We start from the raw sequence: 24,616 nt of genomic DNA on the forward strand, positions 1-24,616 counted from the left end.
TATTTCTTCCTGGTTCAGTCTTGGAAGGTTGTGTATTTCTAAGAACTTGTCCATTTCTTCCAGGTTCCATTTTATTGGCATATAGTTGCTTGTAGTAATTCCTTATGATTCTTTGTATTTCTGCTGTGTCAGTTGTTACTTCTCCTTTTGCATTTCAAATTCTGTTCATTTGAGTCTTCTCCTTCTTTTTCTTGATGAGTCTGGCTAGTGTTTTTTTCATTTTTGTTTATCTTCTCAAAGAAACAGCTTTTAGTTTTATTAATCTTTGTTGTTGTTTCCTTCATTTCTTTTTCATTTATTTTTGATCTGATCTTTATGATTTCTTACTTCTGCTAACTTTGGCGTTTTTTGTTTTCCTTCTCTGATTGCTTTAGGTGTAAGGTTAGGTTGTTTATTTGACATTTTTCTTGTTTCTTGGGTAGGATTGTATTGCTCTAAACTTCTCTGTTAGAACTTCTTTTGCTGCATCCAGTAGGTTTTAGTCATCGTGTTTTCATTGTCATTTGTTTCTAGGTATTTTTTGATTTCCTCTTTGATTTCTTCAGTGATCTCTTGGTTATCTAGTAGTATATTGTTTGGCCTCCATGTTTTTGTATTTTTCACAGATATTTTTCCTGTAATTGATATCTACTCTCATAGTGTTGTGGTCAGAAAAGATACTTGACATGATTTCAATTTTCTTAAATTTACCAAGGCTTGATTTGTGACCCAAGATATGATCTATCCTGGAGAATATTGCATGAGCACTAGAGAAGAAAGTGTATTCTGTTGTTTTTGGATCAAATGTCCTCTAAATATCAATTAAGTCCATCTTGTTTAATGTGTCATTTAAAGCTTGTGTTTCCTTATTTATTTTCATGTTGTATGATCTGTCCATTTGTGAAAGTGGGGTCTTAAATTCTTACTATGATTGTGTTACTGTCGATTTCCCCTTTATGGCTGTTAGCATTTGCCTTATTTATTGAGGTGCTCCTATGTTGGGTATGTAAATATTTATAATTTTTATATCTTCTTCTTGGATTGATCCCTTGATCATTATGTAGTGTCCTTCTTTGTCTCTTGTAATAGTCTTTATTTTAAACTCTGTTTTGTCTGACATGGGAATTGCTACTCCAGCATTCTTTTGATTTCCACTTGCATGGAATATCTTTTTCCATGCCCTCACTTTCAGTCTGTACGTGTCCCTAGGTCTGAAGTGAGTCTCTGGTAGACAGCATATATACAGGTCTTGTTTTTGTATCCATTTAGCCAGTTTGTGTCATTTGGTTGGAGCATTTAATCCATTTACATTTAAGGTAGTTATCTATATGTATGTTCCTATGATCATTTTCTTAATTGTTTTGTGTTTGTTATTGTAGGTCTTTTCCTTCTCTCATGTCCTGCCTAGAGAAGTTCCTTTAGCATTTGTTGTAAAGCTGGTTTGGTGGCGCTGAATTCTCTTAACTTTTGCTTGTTTGGAAGGGTTTTGATTTCTCCCTCGAATCTGAATGAGATCCTTGCTGTGTAGAGTAATCTTGGTTGTAGGTTTTTCCCTTTCATCACTTTAAATATGTCCTGCCACTCCCTTCTGGCTTGCAGAGTTTCTGCTGAATGATCAGCTCTTAACCTTGTGGGGATTCCCTTGTATGTTATTTGTTGCTTTTCCCTTGCTGCTTTTAATCTTTTTTCTTTCTGTTTAATTTTTGATAGTTTGATTAATATGTGTATTAGTGTGTTTCTCCTTGGTTTTATCCTTAATGGAACTCTCTGTGTCTCTGGACTTGATTGACTATGTCCTTTCCCATTGTAGGGAATTTTTCAACTATAATCTCTTCAAATATTTTGTCAGACTCTTTCTTTTTCTCTTCTTCTTCTGGGACCCCTATGATTCGAATGTTGGTACATTTAATGTTGTCACAGAGGTTTCTGAGACTGTCCTCAATTCTTTTTGTTCTTTTTTCTATATTCTGCTCTGCAGCAGTTATTTCCTCTATTTTATCTTCCAGGTCACTTATCCATTCTTCTGCCTCAGTTATTCTGCTCTTGATTCCTTCTAGAGAATTTTTAATTTCATTTATTGTGTTTTTCATCAGTGTTTGTTTGCTCTTTACTTCTTCTAGGTCCTTGTTAAATGTTTCTTGTATTTTCTCCATTCTTTTTCCAAGATTTTGGATCATCTTTACTATCATTACTCTCAATTATTTTTCAGGTAGACTATTTCCTCTTCATTTGTTTGGCTTGGTGGGTTTTTATGTTGCTCCTTCTTCTGCTGCATATTTCTCTGTCTTCCCATTTTGTTTAACTTACTGTGTTTTGGTCTCCTTTTCATAGGCTGCATGTTCATAGTTCCCATTGTTTTTGGTGTCTGCCCCCAGTGGGTAGTGTTGCTTCATTGGCTTGTGTAGGCTTCCTGGTAGAGGGGACTGATGCCTGTTTTCTGGTGGGTGGGGCTAGACTTTGTCTTTTTGGTGGGCAGGGCTGCATCCAGTGGTGTGTTTTGGGCTGTCTGTGACCTTAGTATGGTTTTAGGCAGCCTCTCTGCTAATGGGTGGGGTTGTGTTCCTGTCTTGCTAGTTGTTTAGCATTGGGTGTCCAGCACTGAAGCTTGCTGGCCGTTGGCTGGAACTGGGTCTTAGTATTCAGATGGAGATCTCTGGGAGAGCTCTTGCCGATTGATATTACTTGAGGCCGGGAAGTCTCTGGTGGTCCAGTGTCCTGAACTTGGCCCTCTACCTCAGAGGTAGAGGCCTGACACCAGGCCAGAGCACCAAGACCCTGACAGCCACACAGCTCAAGTTGATTGTGGGGATTTAATCCACTGATTCTGAGACTTACCAGAGAAATTTCCCTTTCTTCTCTTTGTTTGCACAGCTTCTGGGGTTCAGCTTTAGTTTTGACCCCCACCTCTGCGTGTAGGTTTCCCTCACGATTCCAGGTATGTGGGGATTTTCTTGCCTTTTGGGAAGTCTAAGGTCTTCTTCCAGTGTTCAGTAGGTGTTCTGTAGGAGTTTTTCCACATGTAGATGTATTTTTGATGTATTTGTTGGGAGGAAGGTGATTTCCACATCTTACTCCTCCACCATCTTGAATGTGCACCCTTCACCTTATTTTTAAAGTTCATTTTTCTAACTTAAAAAGTAATATAGGAAATACAGTAGAGTGGATAAAAGAAAAATTACCCACAGTCTCACTTGCTCTAATGAACTTCTGAGAAATTTCAAAATGGAACAGGGGAGCACCTTGTTATTTTGTGAGTTCCCTTGTCCCTTAGAGTGAGGAGGGCACCTGACTCCAGAATAGTGTTTCCTTTAGGAAACAAAACTTGCCCAGTTTTGATATGTGTGCACGTTTGTTGTTAAGTAGAGGGAAAGAACTGCAAATATGTCCATATGTACATATGTTATACACCCATACTTATGTAAATATGACAGATATAAGTATAATAATTATCTCATCAGGCTGGAATTGTTCTGTTGCTGTCTACTCAGAAATGAGGCAGATGGTTTCTCAAGGTTTCTGTGATCTATTTCTCTGATTAGAGGGCTCAGAGATTTCTCTCCTCATGACTTGCAGGTTGACTCTTGCTGTCTCACCAAGTTAACGATTTTTTTTTACTCAGGGACTCTGGGGGTGCAGGAAGAGCTTAGAGCTATTTAAGCCCTGGCATCAAGTGGGTGAAATATCAAGCAGTCATGTGTGATCTGGGAGGCAGCAGCAGCAAAAATAGCTGACTATTAGGTTTCTTAGTAACAGATTCACTGAGCCTTTGATGCTGCTGCATAGAGTGTTAATAAATGAACAATCCAGTAGGCATCACCCAGAATTTTCTTGCTGCATTTTAAAGTGCATGTGAATCGAGGTTCCCAACCATGCATAGTGTTTTCTTCCCCTTTCCACAAAATCTTGGTACCTTCAGATCTCTTAAGACAACCATACACAGGACTCATGGGATTGTTTTCTCCAGAACGAGAGTAGGCATGTAACATTTATGAACATACTGTTTCTGGAAGCTGTTGGGCAGATCAGTCTTATTCCTGCTAGTGACAGAGTGGAGGTACTAAAAGAGAGCCCACTGTTTATTTGCGTTTAATCAACTTGCTGAGCTGAGGGACTGGATCAAATGCTACCACTTTGTGATGAAAGCAGCCCACCTTCTGAGGGTCATGGGTGAGAAGAGATAGTGCTTACAAACATGGAGGGGGTGGTTAAGTCATCATATCATTCAGGATATGTTTATGTGTAGCAGAAAACCCCATATAAGATTTACTTATTTAAACTATTGTTGTTAGTGACTGCAAAGAACTATTCTAGGTGCTGGGGATAAAGGAGTGAATAAAACAGACAAAATAGCCCTCTTTTATTCTAGTTGAAAAATGGACTTTTATCACTCACATCAATGAAATTTGGAGATAAAATGTCCAAGGCTGGTGTAGCACTCCACAGTCTTCAGGAACTCAGACTCGTATTGTCTGTCTTCTATCTTGTTTTTCTATCTTCTTTGACATCTGGCTTCTACTTCCTTGTCCAGACCATCCAGATTCAGACCAGGAAGGAGGAAGAATAAAAGAGGTATCCATGCCTTCCCTTTAAGTTCTGTAAGTTACATGTAGCACTTCCCCTTGTGTCTCATTGGTCAGAATTTAGCCACAAGGGAAGCTGGGACATTTAGTCTTTATTCTAGGAGGCTGTGTGCCCAGCAAAATATCAACGAGGAGGAAAAAATATTGCGGTAACTGGTAGTCTGACACAGTCATCATAAAGTCAGGCACAAGTTGCCTTAGGCTTGATATGGTAGTTTTAAGGACCTGACACAAACAACAGAGAAGGGGCAGATGGAGAAAGGGCATTGTGAGGGTACCCACCTTAGGTTGCCCACCACCTTAGAGTGGCCTAGATCTGTTGGAGAGCACTGATTCATTTTTCCTTCTGTGTCAATGCTTGCCTGTAGGTCCATCTTACCATTAAGAAAAGCCTGTTAAGTAGTTTGCACCATATTTATTGAGCACATACTATGTTTGGAGAGCTCAGTAATCTTTAAAAAGTACTGCCAGAAAGTGTAGGGAGGTAGATACGGAGTTTCAGAGTGGCCTCTTCCTTGGAAGGTCCTGCTGAGGCTCAGGACCAGCCCTAGGTAAATTGTAAGATGGCCCCATGCTGGTCCATCACCCATATCCCCACAGATGGAAGAGAGCTCCATTCTCCAAGTGACCACTCTCTGGTCTCTCCCACTGCCTCAGTGGCTCTACTTATGTAATAGGTCTTTCTGGTCCATCAATATGTAAACCTTCATTAAGACCTAGAAAGAAAGCATAAGCTACTTAAAGCAACCTGAGTTTCTTTTCTCACTCTGTAACTCCTGTACAAGACATTTTTTTCTTTACTTTCATGCAGGTAATTTTAGAATGAGAGATTCTTATAATCTAAAGAGGCTTTGGCAGTCATTTAGTCTAAATTCCTTCCTGAGCTTCTCTTCCTTAAAGCTGTGTTCTGCAAGTAATGTGCCATGGAAGTCTAGGTATTAACAGGAGCTCTGAAAACGAGTCCCAAGGTCAAGAAAGCTTGGGAAACAAGAGTACCAAATTCCCCAGTTGGAGATTCGCAATATAATTAGTTTTTATAGGCTGGCAAAATTCCATACCTTACATGAAAATGTAATTGTGCAGGAGTAAACTACTGATGCCTGCAGAAAACGAGAGCTCACCACTGAGGACTTAGAGCCTCTCAGAAGCCTTTCATGGTGGCTTGGGTGAAGTGTGAAGGTCCCTGAGTTATTCACCAATCCTTCGGTCATGAAGCTGAGGAAAATGTGCTGCCAGACTTCTGCCAATGTTTAAGCATGCTGGGACTCATTATCCACTTGGTTGATTATTCAGTTTTTCTTGGTCTTCATTCTGCCCCCAGCTGCCTCCTCCACATCTGGTCTTAATTGTGAGAAATGCATCAGTACATTTCTATCAGAAGATGAGGAATGGAAAGAAAGTGTGTGGGATTAGATCTCAAATCAGGGGAATTCCTTGTCATTCCAAATGTTACCAATGAATGAAATTGATAATTTAAAATAAAATATTAGAGAGACCTTCAAGATGGTGGAGGAGTGAGATGTGGAGATCACCTTCCTCCCCACAAATACATCAGAAATATACCTACATGTGGAACAACTCCTACAGAACACCTACTGAACGCTGGCAGAAGACCTCAGACTTCCCAAAAGGCAAGAAACTCCCCACGTACCTGGGTAGGGCAAAAGAAAAAAGAAAAAACAGAGACAAAAGAATAGGGATAGGACCTGCAACTCTTGGAGGGAGCTGTGAAGGAGAAAAGGTTTCCACACGCTAGGAGGCCCATTCACTGGTGGAGATGGGGGAGTGGGTGGGTGGGAAGCTTTGGAGCCACGTAGGAGAGTGCAGCAACAGGGCTGCAGAGGACAAAGCAGAGAGATTCCCGCACAGAGGATCCATGCCGACCAGCACTCACCAGCCCGAGAGGATTGTCTGCTCACCCACCAGGGGGTGTGGGGGCTGGGAGCTGAGGCTGCGGCTTCGGAGGTCAGACCCCAGGGAAAGGACTGGGGTTGACTGCGTGAATATAGCCTGAAGGGGGCTAGTGCGCCACAGCTAGCTGGGAGGGAATCCGGAAAAAGGTCTAGAACTGCCAAAGAGGCAATAGACCATTGTATCGGGGTGCGTGAGGAGAGGGGATTCAGAGCACTGCCTAAACGAGCTCCAGAGATGGGTGCAAGCCGTGGCTATCAGCATGGACACCAGAGATGGGCATGAGACACTAGGCTGCTGCTGCAGCCACCAAAAAGCCTGTGTGCAAGCCCAGGCCACTATCCACACCTCCCCTCCCGGGAGACTGGGCAGCCCGCCACTGACAGGGTCCCGTGATCCAGGGACAACTCCCCCGGGAGAACGCACGGCATGCCTCAGGCTGGTACAACGTCACGCCGGCCTCTGCCGTCGCAGGCTCGCCCCGCATTCCATACCCCTCCCTCCCCCCCCGGCCTGAGTGAGCTAGAGCCCCCTAATCAGCTGCTCCTTTAACTCCGTCCTGTCTGAGCCAAGAAAAGACACCCTCAGAAGAGCTACACACAGAGGCGGGGCCAAATCCAAAGCTGAGCCCCAGGAGTTGTGCGAACTAAGAAGAGAAAGGGAAATCTCTGCCAGCAGCCTCAGGAGCAGAGGATTAAATCTCCACAATCAGCTTGATGTACCTGCATCTGTGGAACACCTGAATAGACAATGAGTCATCTCAAATTGAGGAGGTGGACTTTAGGAGCAACGATACATATATTTTTTTCCTTTTTCTCTATTTGTGAGTGTGTATGTGTATGCTTCTTTGTGTGATTTTGTCTGTGTAGCTTCGCCTTTACCATTCGTCTTAGGGTTCTGTCTGTCCGTGTTTTTAGTATAATTTTTAGCACTTGTTATCATTGTTGGATTTGTTTTCTGGTTTGGTTGCTCTCTTCTTTCCTTCTTTCTTTTTTTTTAATTAGTTTTTAATTTTTAAAAAAATTTAAATAATTTTTATTTTCTCTTTTAATAACTTTATTTTATTTTGTTTCCTTCTTTCTTTTTTTCTCCCTTTACTTCTGAGCCGTGTGGCTGACACAGTCTTGGTACACCGAGTGGGTGTCAGGCCTGTGACTCTGAGGTGGGAGAGCTGAGTTCAGGACATTGGTCCACCAGAGACCTCCCAGCTCCACATAGTATCAAACAGTGAAAGCTTGCCGAGAAATCTCCATCTCAACACTAAGACTCAGCACCACTCAACGAACAGCAGACTACAGTGCTGAACACCCAATGCCAAACAACAAGCAAGGCAGGAACACAACCGCACCCACTAGCAGAGAGGCTTCCTAAAATCATAATAAGGTCACAGACACCCCAAAACACACTACCGGATGCAGCACTGACCACCAGAAACACAAGATCCAGACTCATCCACTGGAACACAGGCAGCAGTCCCCTCCACCAGGAAGCCTACACAACCCACTGAACCAACCTCAGCCACTGGGGGCAGGCACCAAAAACAACGGGAACTACGAACCTGCAGCCTGCGAAAAGGAGACCCCAAACACAGTAAGATAAGCAAAATGAGAAGACAGAAAAACACACAGCAGATGAAGGAGGAAGATAAAAACCCACCAGACCTAACAAATGAAGAGGCAACAGGCAGTCTACCTGAAAAGGAATTCAGAATAATGATAGTAAAGATGATCCAAAATCTTGGAAGTAGAATGGAGAAAATACAAGAAACTTTTAACAAGGACCTAGAAAAACTAAAGAGCAAACAATGATGAACAACACAATAAATGAAATTAAAAGTTCTCTAGAAGGAATCAAGAGCAGAATAACTGAGGCAGAAGAATGGATAAGTGACAAGGAAGAAAAAATAGTGGAAATAACTATTGCAGAGCAGAATAAAGAAAAAAGAATTGAGGACAGGGCTTCCCTGGTGGCGCAGTGGTTGAGAGTCCACATGCCGATGCAGGGGACACGGGTTCGTGCCCCGGTCGGGGAAGATCCCACATGCCGCGGAGCGGCTGGGCCCGTGAGCCATGGCAGCTGAGCCTGCGTGTCCAGAGCCTGTGCTCCACAACGGGAAAGGCCACAACAGTGATAGGCCCGCATACCGCAGGAAAAAAAAAAAAACACACATGGAGGCTAAATAATACACTACTTAATAACCAAGATATCACTGCAGAAATCAAAGAGGAAATAAAAAAATACCTAGAAACAAATGACAGTGCAAAAAAATGACCCAAAACCTATGGGATGCAGCAAAAGCAGTTTAAGAGAGAAGTTTATAACAATACAATCCTACCTCAAGAAACATCTCAAATAAACAATCTAATCTTACACCTAAAGCAGTTAGACAGATAAGAACAAAAAACCCCTAAGTTAGCAGAAGGAAAGAAATCATAAAGATCAGATCAGAAATAAGTGGAAAAAAATGAAGGAAACAGTAGCAAAGATCAATAAAACTAAAAGCTGGTCCTTTGACAAGATAAACAAAATGGATAAACATTAGCCAGACTCATCAGGAAAAAAAGGGAGAAGCCTCAAATCAACAGAATTAGAAATGGAAAAGGAGAAGTAACAACTGACACTGCAGAAATACAAAGGATCATGAGAGATTACTACAAGCAACTCTATGCCAATAAAATGGACAACCTGGAAGAAATGGATGAATTCTTAGAAAAGCACAACATTATGAGATTGAACCAGGAAGAAATAGAAAATATACACAGACCAATCACAAGCACTGAAATTGAGACTGTGATTAAAAATCTTCCAACAAACAAAAGCCCAGGACCAGACGGCTTCACAGGCGAATTCTATCAAACATTTAGAGAACAGCTAACACCCATCCTTCTCAAACTCTTCCAAAATACAGCAGAGGGAGGAACACTCTGAATCTCACTCTACGAGACCACCATCACCCTGATACCAAAACCAGACACAGATGTCAGAAAGAAAGAAAACTACAGGTTAATATCACTGATGAACATACATGCAAAAATCCTCAACAAAATACTAGCAGACAGGGCTTCTCTGGTGGCTCAGTGGTTGAGGGTCCACCTGCCGATACAGGGTACACGGGTTCATGCCCCAGTCTGGGAGGGTCCCACATGCTGTGGAGCCGCTGGGCCCATGGGCCGTGGCCGCTGGACCTGCGTGTCCAGAGCATGTGCTCCACGACAGGAGAGGCCACAGCAATGGGAGGCCCACGTACCACAAAAAAAAAAAAAAAAAAAAAAAAACTACTAGCAGACAGAATCCAACAGCACATTAAAGGATCATACATGAGAATCAAGTGGGTTTTTTCCCAGGAATCCAAGGATTCTTCAATATACGCAAAACAATCAATGTGATACACTCTACTAACAAACTGAAGGATTAAAAAACCTATGATCTTCTCAAGAGATGCAGAAGAAGCTTTTGACCAAATGCAACACCGATTTATGCTAAAAACCCTCCAGAAAGTAAGCATAGAGGGAACTTATCTCAACATAATAAAGGCCATATATGACAAACCCACAGCCAACATCATTCTCAATGGGGAAAAAATGAAACCATTTCCTCTTAGATCAGGAAAAAGACAAGGTTGCCCAGTCTCACCACTGTTATTCAACATAGTTTTGGAAGTTTAACCATGGCAATCAGTGAAGAATAAGAAATAAAAGGAATCCAAATCGGAAAAGAAGAAGTAAAGCTGTCAGTGTTTGCAGACGACATGATACTATACATAGCAAATGCTAAAGACTCTACCAGCAACTACTAGAGCTAATCAATGAATTTGGTAATGTTGCGGGATACAAAATTAATACACAGAAATCTCTTGCATTCCTATACACTAATGATGAAAAATCTGAAAGAGAAATTAAGGAAACCCTCCCATTTACTGCAACAAAAAGAATAAAATACTTTGGAATAAACCCACCTAAGGAGACAAAGGACCTATATGAAGAAAACAAAAGGCCTATATGCAGAAAATTATAAGACACTGATGAAAGAAATTAAAGATGATACAAACAGATGGAGAGATATACCATGTTCTTGGATTTGGAAGAATGAACATTGTGAAAATGACTGTACTACCCAAAGCAATCTACAGAGTCAATGCAATCCCTATAAAACTACCAATGGCATTTTTCACAGAACTAGAACCAAAAATTTCACAATTTGTATGGAGACACAAAAGACCCTGAATAGCTAAAGCCATCTTGAGAAAGAAAAACGGAGCAGGAGGAATCAGACTCCCTCACTTCAAACTATACTACAAAGCTACAGTAATAAAGACAGTATGGTACTGGCTCAAAAACAGAAATATAGATAAATGGAACAGGACCGAAAGCCCAGAGATAAACCCACACACATATGGTCACCTTATGTTTGATAAAGGAGGCAAGAATGTACAATGGAGAAAAGACAGCCTCTTCAATAAGTGGTGCTGGGAAAACTGGACAGCTACATGTAAAAGAATGAAATTAGAACACTCCCTAACACCATACACAAAAATAAACTCAAAATGTATTAAAGACCTCAATGTAAGTCCAGACACTATAAAACTCTTAGATGAAAACTTAGGCAGAACACTCTCTGACATAAATCACAGCAAGATCCTTTTTGACCCACCTCATAGAGAAATGGAAATAAAAACAAAAATAAACAAATGGGACCTAATGAAACTTAAAAGTTTTTGCACAGCAAAGGAAACCATAAACAAGACCAAAAGACAACCCTCAGAATGGGAGAATATATTTGCAAATGAAGCAGCTGACAAAGGATTAATCTCCAAAATTTACAGGCATGTCATCCAGCTCAATATCAGAAAAAGAAACAACCCAATCCAAAAATGGGCAGAAGACCTAAATAGACATTTCTCCAAAGAAGATATACAGATTGCCAACAAACACATGAAAGGATGCTCAACATCACTAATCATTAGACAAATGCAAATCAAAACTACAATGAGGTATCACCTCACACCAGTCAGAATGGCCCTCATCAAAAAATACACAAACAATAAACGCTGGAGAGGGTGTGGAGAAAAGGGAACCCTCTTGCACTGTTGGTGGGAATGTAAATTGATACAGCCACTTTGGAGAACAGCATGGAGGTTCCTTATAAATCTAAAAATAGAACTGCCATATGACCCAGCAATCCCACTACTGGGCATATACCCTGAGAAAAGCATAATTCAAAAAGAGACATGTACCACAATGTTCATTGTAACTCTATTTAGAATAGCCAGGACATGGAAGCAACCTAAGTGTCCATTGACAGATGAATGGATAAAGAAGATGTGGCACATATATGTAATGGAATATTACTCAGCCATGAAAAGAAATGAAATTGAGTTATTTGTAGTGAGGTGGATGGACCTAGAGACTGTCATACAGAGTGAAGTAAATCAGAATGAGATAAACAAATACTGTATGCTAACACATATATATGGAATCTAAAAACAAGAAAGCAAAAATGGTTCTGAAGAACCTAGGGGCAGGACAGGAATAAAGATGCAGACTTAGGGAGTGTACTTGAGGACACAGAGAGGGGAAAGTGTAAGCTGGGATGAAGTGAGTGAGTGGCGTGGACTTATATATACTACCAAATGTAAAATGGGTAGCTGGAGGGAAGCAGCCGCATAGCACAGGGAGAGCAGCTCGGTGCTCTGTGACCACCTAGAGAGGTGAGATAGGGAGAGTGGGAGGGATTTTCAGGAGGGAGGAGATATGGGGATATATGTATATGTATAGCTGATTCACTTTGCTATAAAGCAGAAACTAGCACACCATTGTAAAGCAATTATACTCCGATAAAGATGTTAAAAATTAAATTATTTAATTAAATAATATGCTAATGGATTAAATTGTTTTATAAATTCTCTTTCTGATTTACTCTCCAGAGAGATCTTAAACCCTCCCTTTCACTTATACTTGATTTGATTATGTTGTTATTTGGGGAATTTTCACATTTCCAAAATGGTTCATCATTTCCTCTTTTTTTTTTTTTTTGGCATGTTCTGAATAAACTTAGGGCTTTGTAAGGCAAGATCAGTCAGCCTTTGGAGAGTATATTTCATTTTATTTTTTCAGGTTCTCTTATTTATGTCCACAGTCCTAAACCTGGGGGGTTCTTGCTTTTGACGTATACTAGTTACTAATACTTAGTTTATGTAACTGCACTTGTTTGTCTTTAAAGACAGCTGTTTTTACTTTAATAGTGACCAGTTTTGAGAAATGGGTAGTCTATTACCGAAGTGTAAAAATATTTTTAGTCCCCAGTGAATGAGGTAAATTTTTTTTTTTTTTTTTTTTTTTTTTTTAGTGAAAATAAGCTCCCTGGCTGAGGCATTTTTTTTAACATCTTTATTGGAGTATAATTGCTTTACAATGGTGTGTTAGTTTCTACTTTATAACAAAGTGAATCAGTTATACATATACATATGTTCCCGTATCTCTTCCCTCTTGCATCTCCCTCCCTCCCACCCTCCCTAACCCATCCCTCTAGGTGGTCACAAACCACGGAGCTGATCTCCCTGTGCTATGCAGCTTCTTCCGACTAGCTATCTATTTTATGTTTGGTAGTGTATATATGTCCATGCCACTCTCTCACTTTGTCACAGCTTACCCTTCCCCCTCCCCATATCCTCAAGTCCATTCTCTAGTAGGTCTGTGTCTTTATTCCCGTCTTACCTCTAGGTTCTTCATGACATTATTTTTTCTTTCTTAGATTCCATATATATGTGTTAGAATATGGTATTTGTTTTTCTCTTTCTGACTCACTTCACTCTGTATGACAGACTCTATGTCCATCCACCTTACTACAAATAACTCAATTTCGTTTCCTTTTATGGCTGAGTAATATTCCATTGTATATATGTGCCACATCTTCTTTATCCATTCATCTGTTGATGGACACTTAGGTTGCTTCCATGTCCTGGCTATTGTAAATAGAGCTGCAATGAACATTTTGGTACATGAGTTTTTTTGAATTATGGTTTTCTCAGGGTATATGCCCAGTAGTGGGATTGCTGGGTTGTATGATAATTCTATTTTTAGTTTTTTAAGGAACCTCCATACTGTTCTCCATAGTGGCTGTATCAATTTACATTTCTACCAACAGTGCAAGAGGGTTCCCTTTTCTCCACACCCTGTCCAGCATTTATTGTTTGTGTATTTTTTGATGATGGCCATTCTGACTAGTGTGAGATGATATCTCATTGTAGTTTTGATTTGCATTTCTCTAATGATTAATGATGTTGAGCATTCTTTCATGTGTTTGTTGGCAATCTGTATATCTTCTTTGGAGAAATGTCTATTTATGTCTTCTGCCCATTTTTGGATTGGGTTGTTTGTTTTTTTCTTATTGAACTGCATGAGCTGCTTGTAAATTTTGGAGATTAATCCATTGTCAGTTGCTTCATTTGCAAATATTTTCTCCCATTCTGAGGGTTGTCTTTTGGTCTTGTTTATGGTTTCCTTTGCTGTGCAAAATCTGAGGCATTTTAAATCTATCCAAAGCCAGCCTGAAGAGATGAACAGGTCTGGCAGCTCAGCTATCATTGCTAAAGGACATGGCTTCAGCATTGACCTTCAGCTCTGTTGGGAAAGGCCACAGTGTTCTGCCAAGAAGGGGATCTGGTTGCAAGTATGTGATGGCAGCCAGCTGCTGACAGTTGTGCATGGGCAATGGAAAGATGTGTTGGCTCAACTCTGACAACACCAGAGCTGACAGGTCCCTGAGAGATGGTGGTATCTAGTGGCTTAAAGTTGTGTTGTGTGGAATCCCCCTCAGGGTCATCTGCCACAACACAGTGATCAGAGCCACTTTCTTTTCTTTGCTTTTTGCTTAATCTTTGTTTGAAGAAAGTGTTCCATAAGTGAAATAAAATTTTAAAGTAGGAGTTCAGTTCATTTTCCTCATTACATTGGGGTGGAGTTGTGGGGACTGGTGATGAGAACATTTGTCCATGGTCACGGGACTTGCAGGTGGCTCTGTGCAGAAGTGGTTCAGGCCGGGCCCATAGGGAGTGAGTCAGCAGTGGGCCTGGACAAGGTGTCTAGGCCCTCTCAGACTTAAGACATTCTTCTTCCCTTTTCCAGGCAAGTGGAGCCTGGGAATTCCACCCCCATCTCTATGCCACCCATCTAAATAAGATTCAGACTGACTCACCTAAAATGCTCACCTGCTGCTTAGTGGCTATGAGACTTTGAACAAATTTGAATAAATATAACCTCTTCGAATCTCATTTTTCTCACTTAAAAATGGCAATAATAAGACTTACCTCAAAACTTGTTGAGAATTAAATACAGTTGGCCCTCCCTATCTGAAGTTTCAGTCAACCACAGATTCAGCCAACCTTGGATGGAAAATACTCCAGAAAAAAAAGAAAAACTCCAGAAAATTCCAGAAAGCAAAATTTGGATTTGTTGCTCACTGGCAACTATTTGCATAGCATATTATTGTATTTATAACTATTTACATAGCACTTACATTATATTAGGTATTACAAGTAATCTAGAGATGATTTAAAGTATACAGGAGGATGTGCGTAGGTTATATGCAAATATGTCGTTGTATATAAATGACTTGAATATTCATGGATATTGGCATCTGCAGGGACTCCTGGAACCAATTCCCTGTGGATACAGAAGGGTGACTGTAATAAATGTCAGATCTGAAAAAATGTTCATCACAGGCCTGGCTCTTGATAGGTGCTCTGTCAGAAGTGGGCATTAGTGTTTGTGTTCTTCCTGAGTTGTGTTTCAGGAAACTCACTCATGCTGGTGGCAGGAAGGTGGGAACAAGGGTACTAAGTCTCACTTATCTGGAAGCTATAGAGTGTGGCCTGGTAAAGATTAACTTGAGAGGATCTTCTTGGGGGAAACTAGATCTCAAACCTGGCAGTCGGTACAATTCATGGCCAATTTCCAATTAATGGTAAACAGTTCTAAGCTAGTCAGAAATCTTCCTTCTGCATGGGAGCTCTGCGTATGAGGCAGCAGAAGAGAATCCAGATGAGGGAAGAGTTGAGTTGGGGTAGGAGACAGAGCCTGGAGCAATTCCCTAAGCAGAAGAGGTAGCTTCTAGAAGCTACCAGCATGCTAAAAAGGCACCCTTGAAAGTACAGGAAACTATAATTTCCAGAGTCTTCTGCTCTGTGTTCACTTTCCCTGCTACCTGATAATACTCGAGCTGCCTCCAGGCAACTTCCTCAAGGCTTGGTCTGTTCCTGTCTGAAGTGACCCTGAGTCTAAGAGAAAGGTGGCAGTTAAAGGCTCCACTACCTGAGAAAGCTCTAAATGAGAGTGAGCTTTGTGAAGAGCTGCCTAAAGCATTTGGGAAAGGAGGAAAAAAAAAAAAGCTGAATTATTTGTATTTCCCAGGGATCTTCAGTGCATCTGCTGTGCTAGTGTTCAGGGTGTCCTGGACATCTCAGTGGACCCTGGACACACCCCTGCTCTTCCTTAGCTTCCGGTTTAGGGAAGTCATTCCTGTGTCAGGACAGGAAATCATCTGTACTTACACTGCCCACTTGGCTAGATTTCTTCCCTTAAAACAAACACGTCCCAGTCTCAGTGTGGAGAATCCTCTAACTGAAACAGTCCTCTCAGGGAGAAAAGTAAACAACTCTTGCAGTTCTTCTTTATTTGTGATTCATAAATCTGTTCCAATTCATTTTTAGTTTTTCCTTCACCCATGCATCAAGCATTTACTGGGTGTCACTGTTTGCCAAGCACAGTATTAGGCACTGGATACAAAGCTAGAGGAGCTCTGGCCCTGTAGGTACTTAAAGCCTCACTGGACATTCCCCAAGCAGCAGGATATCACAGCAGGGTAGAAAGTGCTCAGAAGCTATCCCAGCCCAGAAGAGGGATCTCTAAACAGAGTGTGTGTGGTATGGAATGGACTGTGTCCTCCTGAATGTCCCATGTTGAAGTTCTAACCCCCAGTGTGACTGTATTTGGACGTAGGGCTTTTAGGAGGAAACTAAGGTTAAATGAAATCATAAGGGTGGGGTCCTAATCCAATTGGATTGGTGGCCATATGAGAAGAGGATGAAAAAGAGATCCCTCTCTCTCTCCACATGCACACAGTGGGAAAACAGGTCTCACCAGAGCCTGACCATGCTGGCATCCTGATCTTCCAGCTTCCAGGACCATGAGAAAGTAAATTTCTGTTGATGGTATTTCGTTGTGGCAGTCTGAGCTAAGATAATGTGTGTGTGTGTTTGAGGGGCAGTGGGGCGGGGGGGTTGGGGAGATAGGAGCTTCCCAGAATTGTTGGCACCTCACCTGCCCCCGAAGGACTGTCCGGCTTTGTCATCAGGCCTTGAAGATAAATGTGTAGGGCTGACTTCTTGTAGTTCATAACATTTCTTAGCCAAGTCTGGGATGACTTCCTCAGGACTCAGCAAAGTCAGCCTAGATATGTACAGTCCTGTCTCCCAACTCAGTCCCAACAGGGCCCAATTCAAATCCCACCACTTCTGGCACTATCTGTAATAGAACTGATATCTCTCTCCTTGGGAATTATTTGAAACCTGATCATGACATTTTCATATGTTCTTGTTATCTTACGCACAATTAGATTGACTGTCACATCAGTGCGAAGATCGTGTCACTTATTTCTTTGCCTCTATTCCTAGGAAGGTAGAGTAGGGCTTGCCCATAGAGCCTGGTCCATGTTGTTGCTGTCACCAGACAGCCTTGGCTGGATCTAGGCTCTGTTGTTTACTACGTGACTCTGGGGAAATTATTTAACCTTTTTGAGCTTTGGTTTCCTCGTCTGTACTACAGTGATAACATTAGGGCTTATCAGATGGACTTGCTGGCACAGTGAATGAAGCATTGTGTATGGAGGGCTTAGCACAGGATCTGGCCTTTAGCACGTGCTTGGTGTAGGCTTGTTGAAAACCTTTTGATATTTGTCTTTACCAAACCCTGTCTCTCACTTCCATGTTTCCTCCTGCAAGACCATTTACTGAGTGACTCACCTATTTGCTGGAAAAATGAAGATAACCTGATGGGCTTTAAACTCTGTTTCTTAATATCAAGGAGATAAAAGGTAGAGGAGGGAGAGTGGAGGAGGAGAAGTGAGAAAAGAAAGAAAGGACTGGGAGAAGCAGAGAAATCGCCTTTATTCTACCAGTGTCTTACCTGTGCCAGCCTCCTGCCAGACCTTAGACACATTTGGGCCTGAGGAGGTGGGAGGGGGGAACCACAGCCAGCCAGGGATCCAAGACTGCAGCCTGGAGCACAGGGTTCTCTTTAATGAAAGGGCTGCATACTGCACGGTGTCTGCCAACTGCAGTGAGCTGAGGGCTATACGAGGGGGCCAGCACCCAGGGAAGGGATGCAGAGCCTGTGGAGCCAAGGGAGAGGAGGGGACCGTGTGACCAAGGGCTTTGTGAGGGCACTGGGTTGCCCAGGTAGGTGAGCTCGTGGAGAGCACTGAGCATCCTTGCACCTTGGAGGAGACCCATCCCCACACGGCAAAGACAGGAGACCGAGAGAAGGAGATTGCACCTCACCCATGTTGGTAAGGTTCCTCTACTTGGCCCAGTCTTCTGACACCACTCCCAGAAGCACAGACCCCACCTGAGCTCAGGGTGGCTGGTTCCCTGGCTTGTGCAGAAAGATTTAGAAACAGGTTGTAGTTTGAAAATGTTCCCATGAGCTTCAAAAAGAGATGAAAGGGTGAGAGACAGGAGGTCAGTAGGGGTTCAGAGTTAGAAACCATCAGTCAACTCTCTGGAGAGTCCTTAGGGAAGTCATACTTATCCATGCAAAGTAAGGGGAGAAGGAAGATAGAAAGTTGTTCTACCGCAGATGAGGGGTTAACCGTCTCCCCGTTTGTAAGTCTTCACAGCACTTCCCCCTAAGGTTTCTGCAATCCTGAATTATTTTTCAAAAGTCTCATATCAAAGTACAGCTTTATTATTTTCAAGGAAAACTCACAATAATAGAATTTGAATTTATTTAGCCCTATGGTCATGTGTTATTTCTTTTGTAAATATTACTCAGTGTAGTGTGTTCTAACTTCACATATAAAGCAAAACTGAGGAACCAGGATGGGTTACATAGTAAACCAGTGTAATCAGCTCTACAATCCAGAGAGCACTGTGAGGAAAGGAGCGGATATGGTTTTAGTTGTCCCTATTCCATGTCTGAGGCAGGGCCTCAGGAGGAGGTGTGGTTCTAGATGGCTCGGAAGAACAGGACCAGACTAATAAGTGGAAATGCCAGGGAGGAGGTTCCAGCTCACTACAGGAGGGAACTGTGAGTTGGTGCGTGCCCCCAGCACCGGAAGTATTCAAGCTGAGGCTGAGTGGCCATCACCAGAGAGGAGGAAGGGGGTGTGAGCTTTGCTGTTCTGCTCTCCTGTTCTGCCCTGGCCAGCGGTCCAGGGTGCCGATGAGAGTAGGTAGCAGGTGTGTGGCTGTCTTCCTGATAGAAATCTTCAAAGACTGAGACTGCTTCTCCATCAGCCCAGGCTCCTTTCCTTATTTACTCTTTTGGTAAATTGATCTTTTGTCAACTCTCTAAACCATTCTGAGCCCACTGAAACCTTTTAGACTTGACCACCACTTGGGTTAAACTTCCCAATGTGTGAAGTAGCACTTTATTCTTATTTTGGTTTTAAATAGACCTCTTTCAGGTTTCAAGGAGGTGCTTCTCAAACTTCTGCGAGTTTGAGAATGATTCTAATTCTCTTCATGATTCTATAGCCTCTTCTGGGTTTTGCCTTCCAGACTATGATCCTCATATATTGTCTTTTCCATACTTAAACCTATGAGTCACCTTGAGAGTTTCACTGTGCTTTGCTAGATCTTTTCCAGCTTTTTAAAAATACCTTCGTGAAGTAGGATATCCTGAACCACATGCAGCTTTTCCAGCTTACATTTCTGCAGTTTTATGCATATTTACTCTGTGGAAGGCAGTGTGGTGTATATGAAAATGCGTGATTTTAGGGCATAGAAAATCCTGGATCTTCCATGGATGTTATGGGCTGTGTGACTTTGGGGAGTTATTTAACCAGCCACTTTGAGCATCAGTTTCCGCATTTGCAAGATGGAGATAGCAGTAGGCACCTCAGATGTTCATGAGGATAAACAACTTGGCTTTTAAAAATATATATATTTATTTATTTGGCTGCACTGGGTCTTAGTTGAGGCACGTGGGATCTTCGTTGCCGCATGCAGGATCTTCAATTGCAGCATGTGGGATCTAGTTCCCTGACCAGGGATGGAACCCAGGCCCCCTGCACTGAGAGTGTGGAGTCCTAACCACTGGACCACCAGGGAAGTCCTGCAACTTAGCATTTTAAAGTCTAGTACCCTGCCTTGCGTTCAGTAAGCCCTGAATAATTTAGAGGAGAAGGAGCTGGAGAAGGAGAAGAAAGTTCCCATTCTTGATTATAATATCTTTTTAATGAGGGACCTATTTAATGAAACAGGTAATAATTATTTCAGAGCAGTATATTTGAACCTCCCTGTCATATTCCAATTTCACTTATCTGGGTCATATTCATTTAAACTGATCTCTTCTTCCATTCCAGTCAAATAGATAAGAACGTTGTATTCATGCACTATTAAATATAACTTAAACTTACAGCCTTGCATCTTTATAAACATAAGTGAGTAATATGTGAGAGAGATAGAGAATGAACCCCCTATCTTCTGGTTAATGTTTAGACAGTCTTGGCACCTCCCAGAAGCAAGAGCTACAGCGAGAGAAGTGGGAGAGGAGCAAGCTGCCAGGCAGAAGCCTCTCTCGGCGTTCCATCAGCAAGGAGAGGTGGGTGGAGACACTGGTGGTGGCCGACACGAAGATGATTGAGTACCATGGGAGCGAGAATGTGGAGTCCTATATCCTCACCATCATGAACATGGTACGTCAGACCACGTGGGGACAGGGGCAGCTGGTGAATAGATACCACTAGAGGTGCTCCATCCCCCAAATAAGAGACCTTCTTTTGATCCCTTTTTTTTTTTTTTTTTTTTTTTTTTGCGGTACGCGGGCCTCTCACTGTTGTGGCCTCTCCCGTTGCGGAGCACAGGCTCCGGACACGCAGGCTCAGCGGCCATGGCTCACGGGCCCAGCCGCTCCGCGGCATGTGGGATCTTCCCGGACCGGGGCACGAACCCGTGTCCCCTGCATCGGCAGGCAGACTCTCAACCACTGCGCCACCAAGGAAGCCCCCTTTATTTTTTAATTTTTTTCTTTTGGCTGCACAGCTTGCAGCATCTTAGTGCCCCGACCAGGGATTAAACCGGGCCCTTGGCCCTGAAAGTGCAGAGTCCTAACCACTGGACTGCCAGGGAATTCCCTGGTCCTTTTAATATATATATATATATATATATATATATGTATTTATATATATATATATATATATATGTATTTATATTTATAAATATATTCCATGCCTAGATAATTAAGGACAAATTATTCTTTCTCTTAAAAACATGTATCCTAGGAAAACTTATAATGTATCATGTACATTTTCTACTAGTTACTTATCAAGTGACTCAATCATTTTAGTATGATTTTTTCCTCGCTGATTTATATCAGTTCACAAATGAGGAAACTGAGACAAAGAACTAGAACATGATTTCTTCAAGGTAGTTGGAGCTAGAATTGGAATAAAGTTAAGGACCCCTAGTTTGAAGCTTCCGTTTTGCCTTGTAATGCTTCCTGCTTTCCCACGTGGCCGTATCTCACTCATCTTTGCACTCCACCAAACATTCCTGATCTATAAGATAAGGAATTATTTCAACTACATTACAGTTCTGTTTCTTCCCCTCCTCCAGCATTTATCTGTTCTCCGTTCATGTGAGCCTAACGGTTTTCCGTTTCTGACTCTAGGTCACCGGGTTGTTCCATAACCCAAGCATTGGCAATGCAATTCACATCGTTGTGGTTCGGCTCATTCTACTTGAAGAAGAAGAGGTAAGGAATAGTTTCCCCACAGGTCTTGTGACCTGGCTCTTCACACTCCCTACCTGCTTCCTTCAGAAGAGCTGTGGATGGACAAGAAAGAGGGTACCAGAAAGATGTTTGGAAGCCCATCCGTGTTATTTTCTTGGGAAATCAGGGATGTCAAGTGGGAGATAGAGAACGTTTCCAAGATGTACAGACTTGAAATCACCTGACGGTCTTTGTATCTAGTAACTCACAAATCAGACTGACAGCCGTGACTAAGAATGTTCCACAGTGGAAACAGACTAAATCATGTTATGGCTGGGTGATTCAAATAAAAGTTAGGAGAAACATGGAAATACTGAACCTTTTACACCGTTTATTTACCTCTTGCATAGTAATACATGTCTCTCGGATCTGGGCCCGCTTGTCTCTCTGCAATTTTACTTGGGGATTCTATCTCTTCTCAGAGACTTAGAGGTCATGTGTATGCTGAGACTCAACTGATACCTCAAGCCCAGACCTCCTACTTGAGCTCCAGACTTACATCCAGTTGCTTATTTGACATCTCAACCTGGATGTGTTCTACTCCACTTGAACTTGGAAACTTAGTCCAAAGTGGAATTCTTGATTACTTCCTGCCCGAATCATCTCAGCCCTGCCTTCCACCCTTCCCCTACCCTCCATCTTACCCATCTCACTAAACGGCGCTATTGTGCACTGTTACATAAGCCTGGGAGTCACTCTTGCTTCCCTCCTTTCTTATCTTCCACGTTCCACAGCAAGGCCCACCGTGCTCCTACCTTCAAATTGCATCTCAAAATCACCCCCTGTTCATCATGTCCACAGTCATTGTGTTGGTTTATGGCTTTTATCATATCCTGCCTAGACTACCACAGTGAGATCCCAAATGCTCTTCCTATTTTAAGCCTTCCCTGACACCCCCAGCACCCTAATCCAATCTCTGCGTAGCAGTTAGAATGGCAATTTTAGATACAAATTGAGTTGCTCCACTGAGCAAAACTATTTAATGGATTTATGTTGTTTTTAGAACAAATTCAGCATTTCTTACTGCGTCCTGCAGAGACATTCATGGTCTAGCCTCCGTCCACCTTTCCATTTTTTCCTTGTGTCACTCTCTGCCTCGCTTACCCCACATCCCCCCACTTTGCCCACCCCCGCACTGGACTTCAGATAGGTTCCAGAACACGCAAGGCCCCCGTCAGCCTCATGGCCTATGCACTTGAGGTTCCCAGTGCCTGAAGCACTCCTGCCCTGGCTCTGCTCAGTGGCTGACACCTTCTCACCTCTCAGGCCTCTGTTGAAATGCTGCCTCTTCAGAGAGGTCTCAATGACCAGCCTACCCAAAGCTGGTCCCACTTAACTGTTCTCCATCACAGAAAGTGATTTACTTCCTTTACTGATACCACTCTTGCAATTCATTAACAGTCTGTGTATTTGTTTTCTCTTTTCTTATTTATCTCAGCCACCATCAGAATGTGAATTCCATGAGAGTGGTAACTATGTCCCTTTATCCTTGGCTTTGTCTCCAGCACTGAACACAGTGCCTGGCCATGAATGAATGAATAAATAAATGAATGAAGTAAAATTTAGTGAATGACTGAACCAGCCAACCTGATGAAATGACTTTGCAATCTATAGCACTTAGCCAGCAGCTGAGATATGTGAAGAAGGGCATCGTTCAAATCTTCATCAGCAAGAGATCTGAGGTCAAAATGCTCAGGGCGGGGTTGATTGCTTTCGGAGGAGAAGCCTCCAGGCAGAAGATTTTAAAACAACGATCTCTGGAGCCTGATCCTTTTTCCTTCTTCTCCCCTCTACCATCGCTATTTCCCTTAGTCACTCAAGATATACTTTGGGTATCTTGGAATACCCATGGATATATTATTTCCCTTCCTGTAAACCTTTTGTTAAGAAAATTTACCCAAAACTTAGAAACCAGGCAAAACAAAAACTATGTGTCCTTTCAGTGTCTAACATGACCTATCTCACTCTATGGGAATGTAACTTTGTTTGATTATTATTCATGATTGATTAGGGTCTAGACATGGTAAAGTTAGGTGTTAACATGCAGGAAACTGATAGAGTACAAATGGGTTTTGGACAGTAGAGATGGAAATGATTTGTGTCCAGCAAGAAGATAACTCCAAAGACTATGGTTTTATTGGTCTGTGGAACATTATGTAATTTTGTATCTAATGTAGCAGTCTTAGGCCAGCATTCTTTTTTTTTTTTTTAAACTGACTATAGTTGCATCAGTTTCATGTATCTGCCTTCGAACCAGCTTTGCCATCTTGCCTGTCTCCTTATTAGTGAGTTAAATATATCTTGAACATGTGCTCACTATATATGTCTGAGAATTATGTTTTTAACTTTTTGAAAATTATACCTGGATACCTTGGAAGACAAATTGTCACTACTGTATAATGGCCTAGCATATATGCATGCTTAGCTACAGGGGGAAAAAAGGAAGGTTCTTCTGGGTGTGGGAAGGAAAAACCTTTACCCTCTGCAGTTTCAACAGCAGCACTAGTGGGAGCTCAACATGTGGCTTCTGTGGATTTGGGGCCCCTTTTAACTCTGTAGCTCTTCATTCCAGGAAACAATGCCGCCAAAGTCTTGCTTCCAGTGGAATCCTTTGAAAGAACTGGATTGGCCATTACCTCTCTGACCCCACCACAGTTACATTGTTTTTCTTCTTCCCTTCCTCATTTCGCAAGTGCAATGAGACACAAATGATTTGCTGCAAAAATCCACGGCTTCCTTTCTCCCACTTGCCAAATATCTTCCTCATTCAAGCTTTTATAGAATCTCCAAGGGGTACAAGGTTCATAATTTGACAACAGAACGGCCAGCTCATTGGAGAGTTGCAATTCACAATTCTCATTTTCTTGATTCCCAGATCATGGCTCTAACTATTCTTCACATCTTGGACTAATGAGCAGCCCCATCAACAGCAAACAGCAATGATTCCAGCCCTTAACTTACATCAGGGTAGCAGCCACAGGCAGGAAGTACAGTGTGAGGTGCTGGGAGGTGACTGCTCTTGAGCAAGGAGACCTGAGTTCGAGTCCTGACTCTATCATCATCCCGTAGGTAACTCTGAGAAAGTCACATCATTGCTGCATCCCTCCTTTTTTCTTCATCTGTAAATGAGAAGCACGTTGTGGTACGTCAACTCTA

The 24,616-nt window shown here is 42.1% G+C and overlaps 1 protein-coding gene across 1 annotated transcript in view; it reads left to right on the plus strand.

Moving 5' to 3' along the window:
• ADAMTS12 (ADAM metallopeptidase with thrombospondin type 1 motif 12) overlaps positions 1-24,616 on the plus strand; it is a 378,709-nt gene that overhangs the window by 193,981 nt on the left and 160,112 nt on the right. Inside the window, exons 4-5 of the mRNA XM_060009627.1 lie at positions 20,188-20,384; positions 21,359-21,442. Of these exons, the coding sequence (XP_059865610.1) occupies positions 20,188-20,384; positions 21,359-21,442 (281 nt within the window). The remainder of the gene's footprint in view (positions 1-20,187; positions 20,385-21,358; positions 21,443-24,616) is intronic.

The sequence above is a fragment of the Delphinus delphis genome, chromosome 3 (genome assembly GCF_949987515.2).
Source record: "Delphinus delphis chromosome 3, mDelDel1.2, whole genome shotgun sequence".
Taxonomy (NCBI): Eukaryota; Metazoa; Chordata; class Mammalia; order Artiodactyla; family Delphinidae; genus Delphinus; species Delphinus delphis.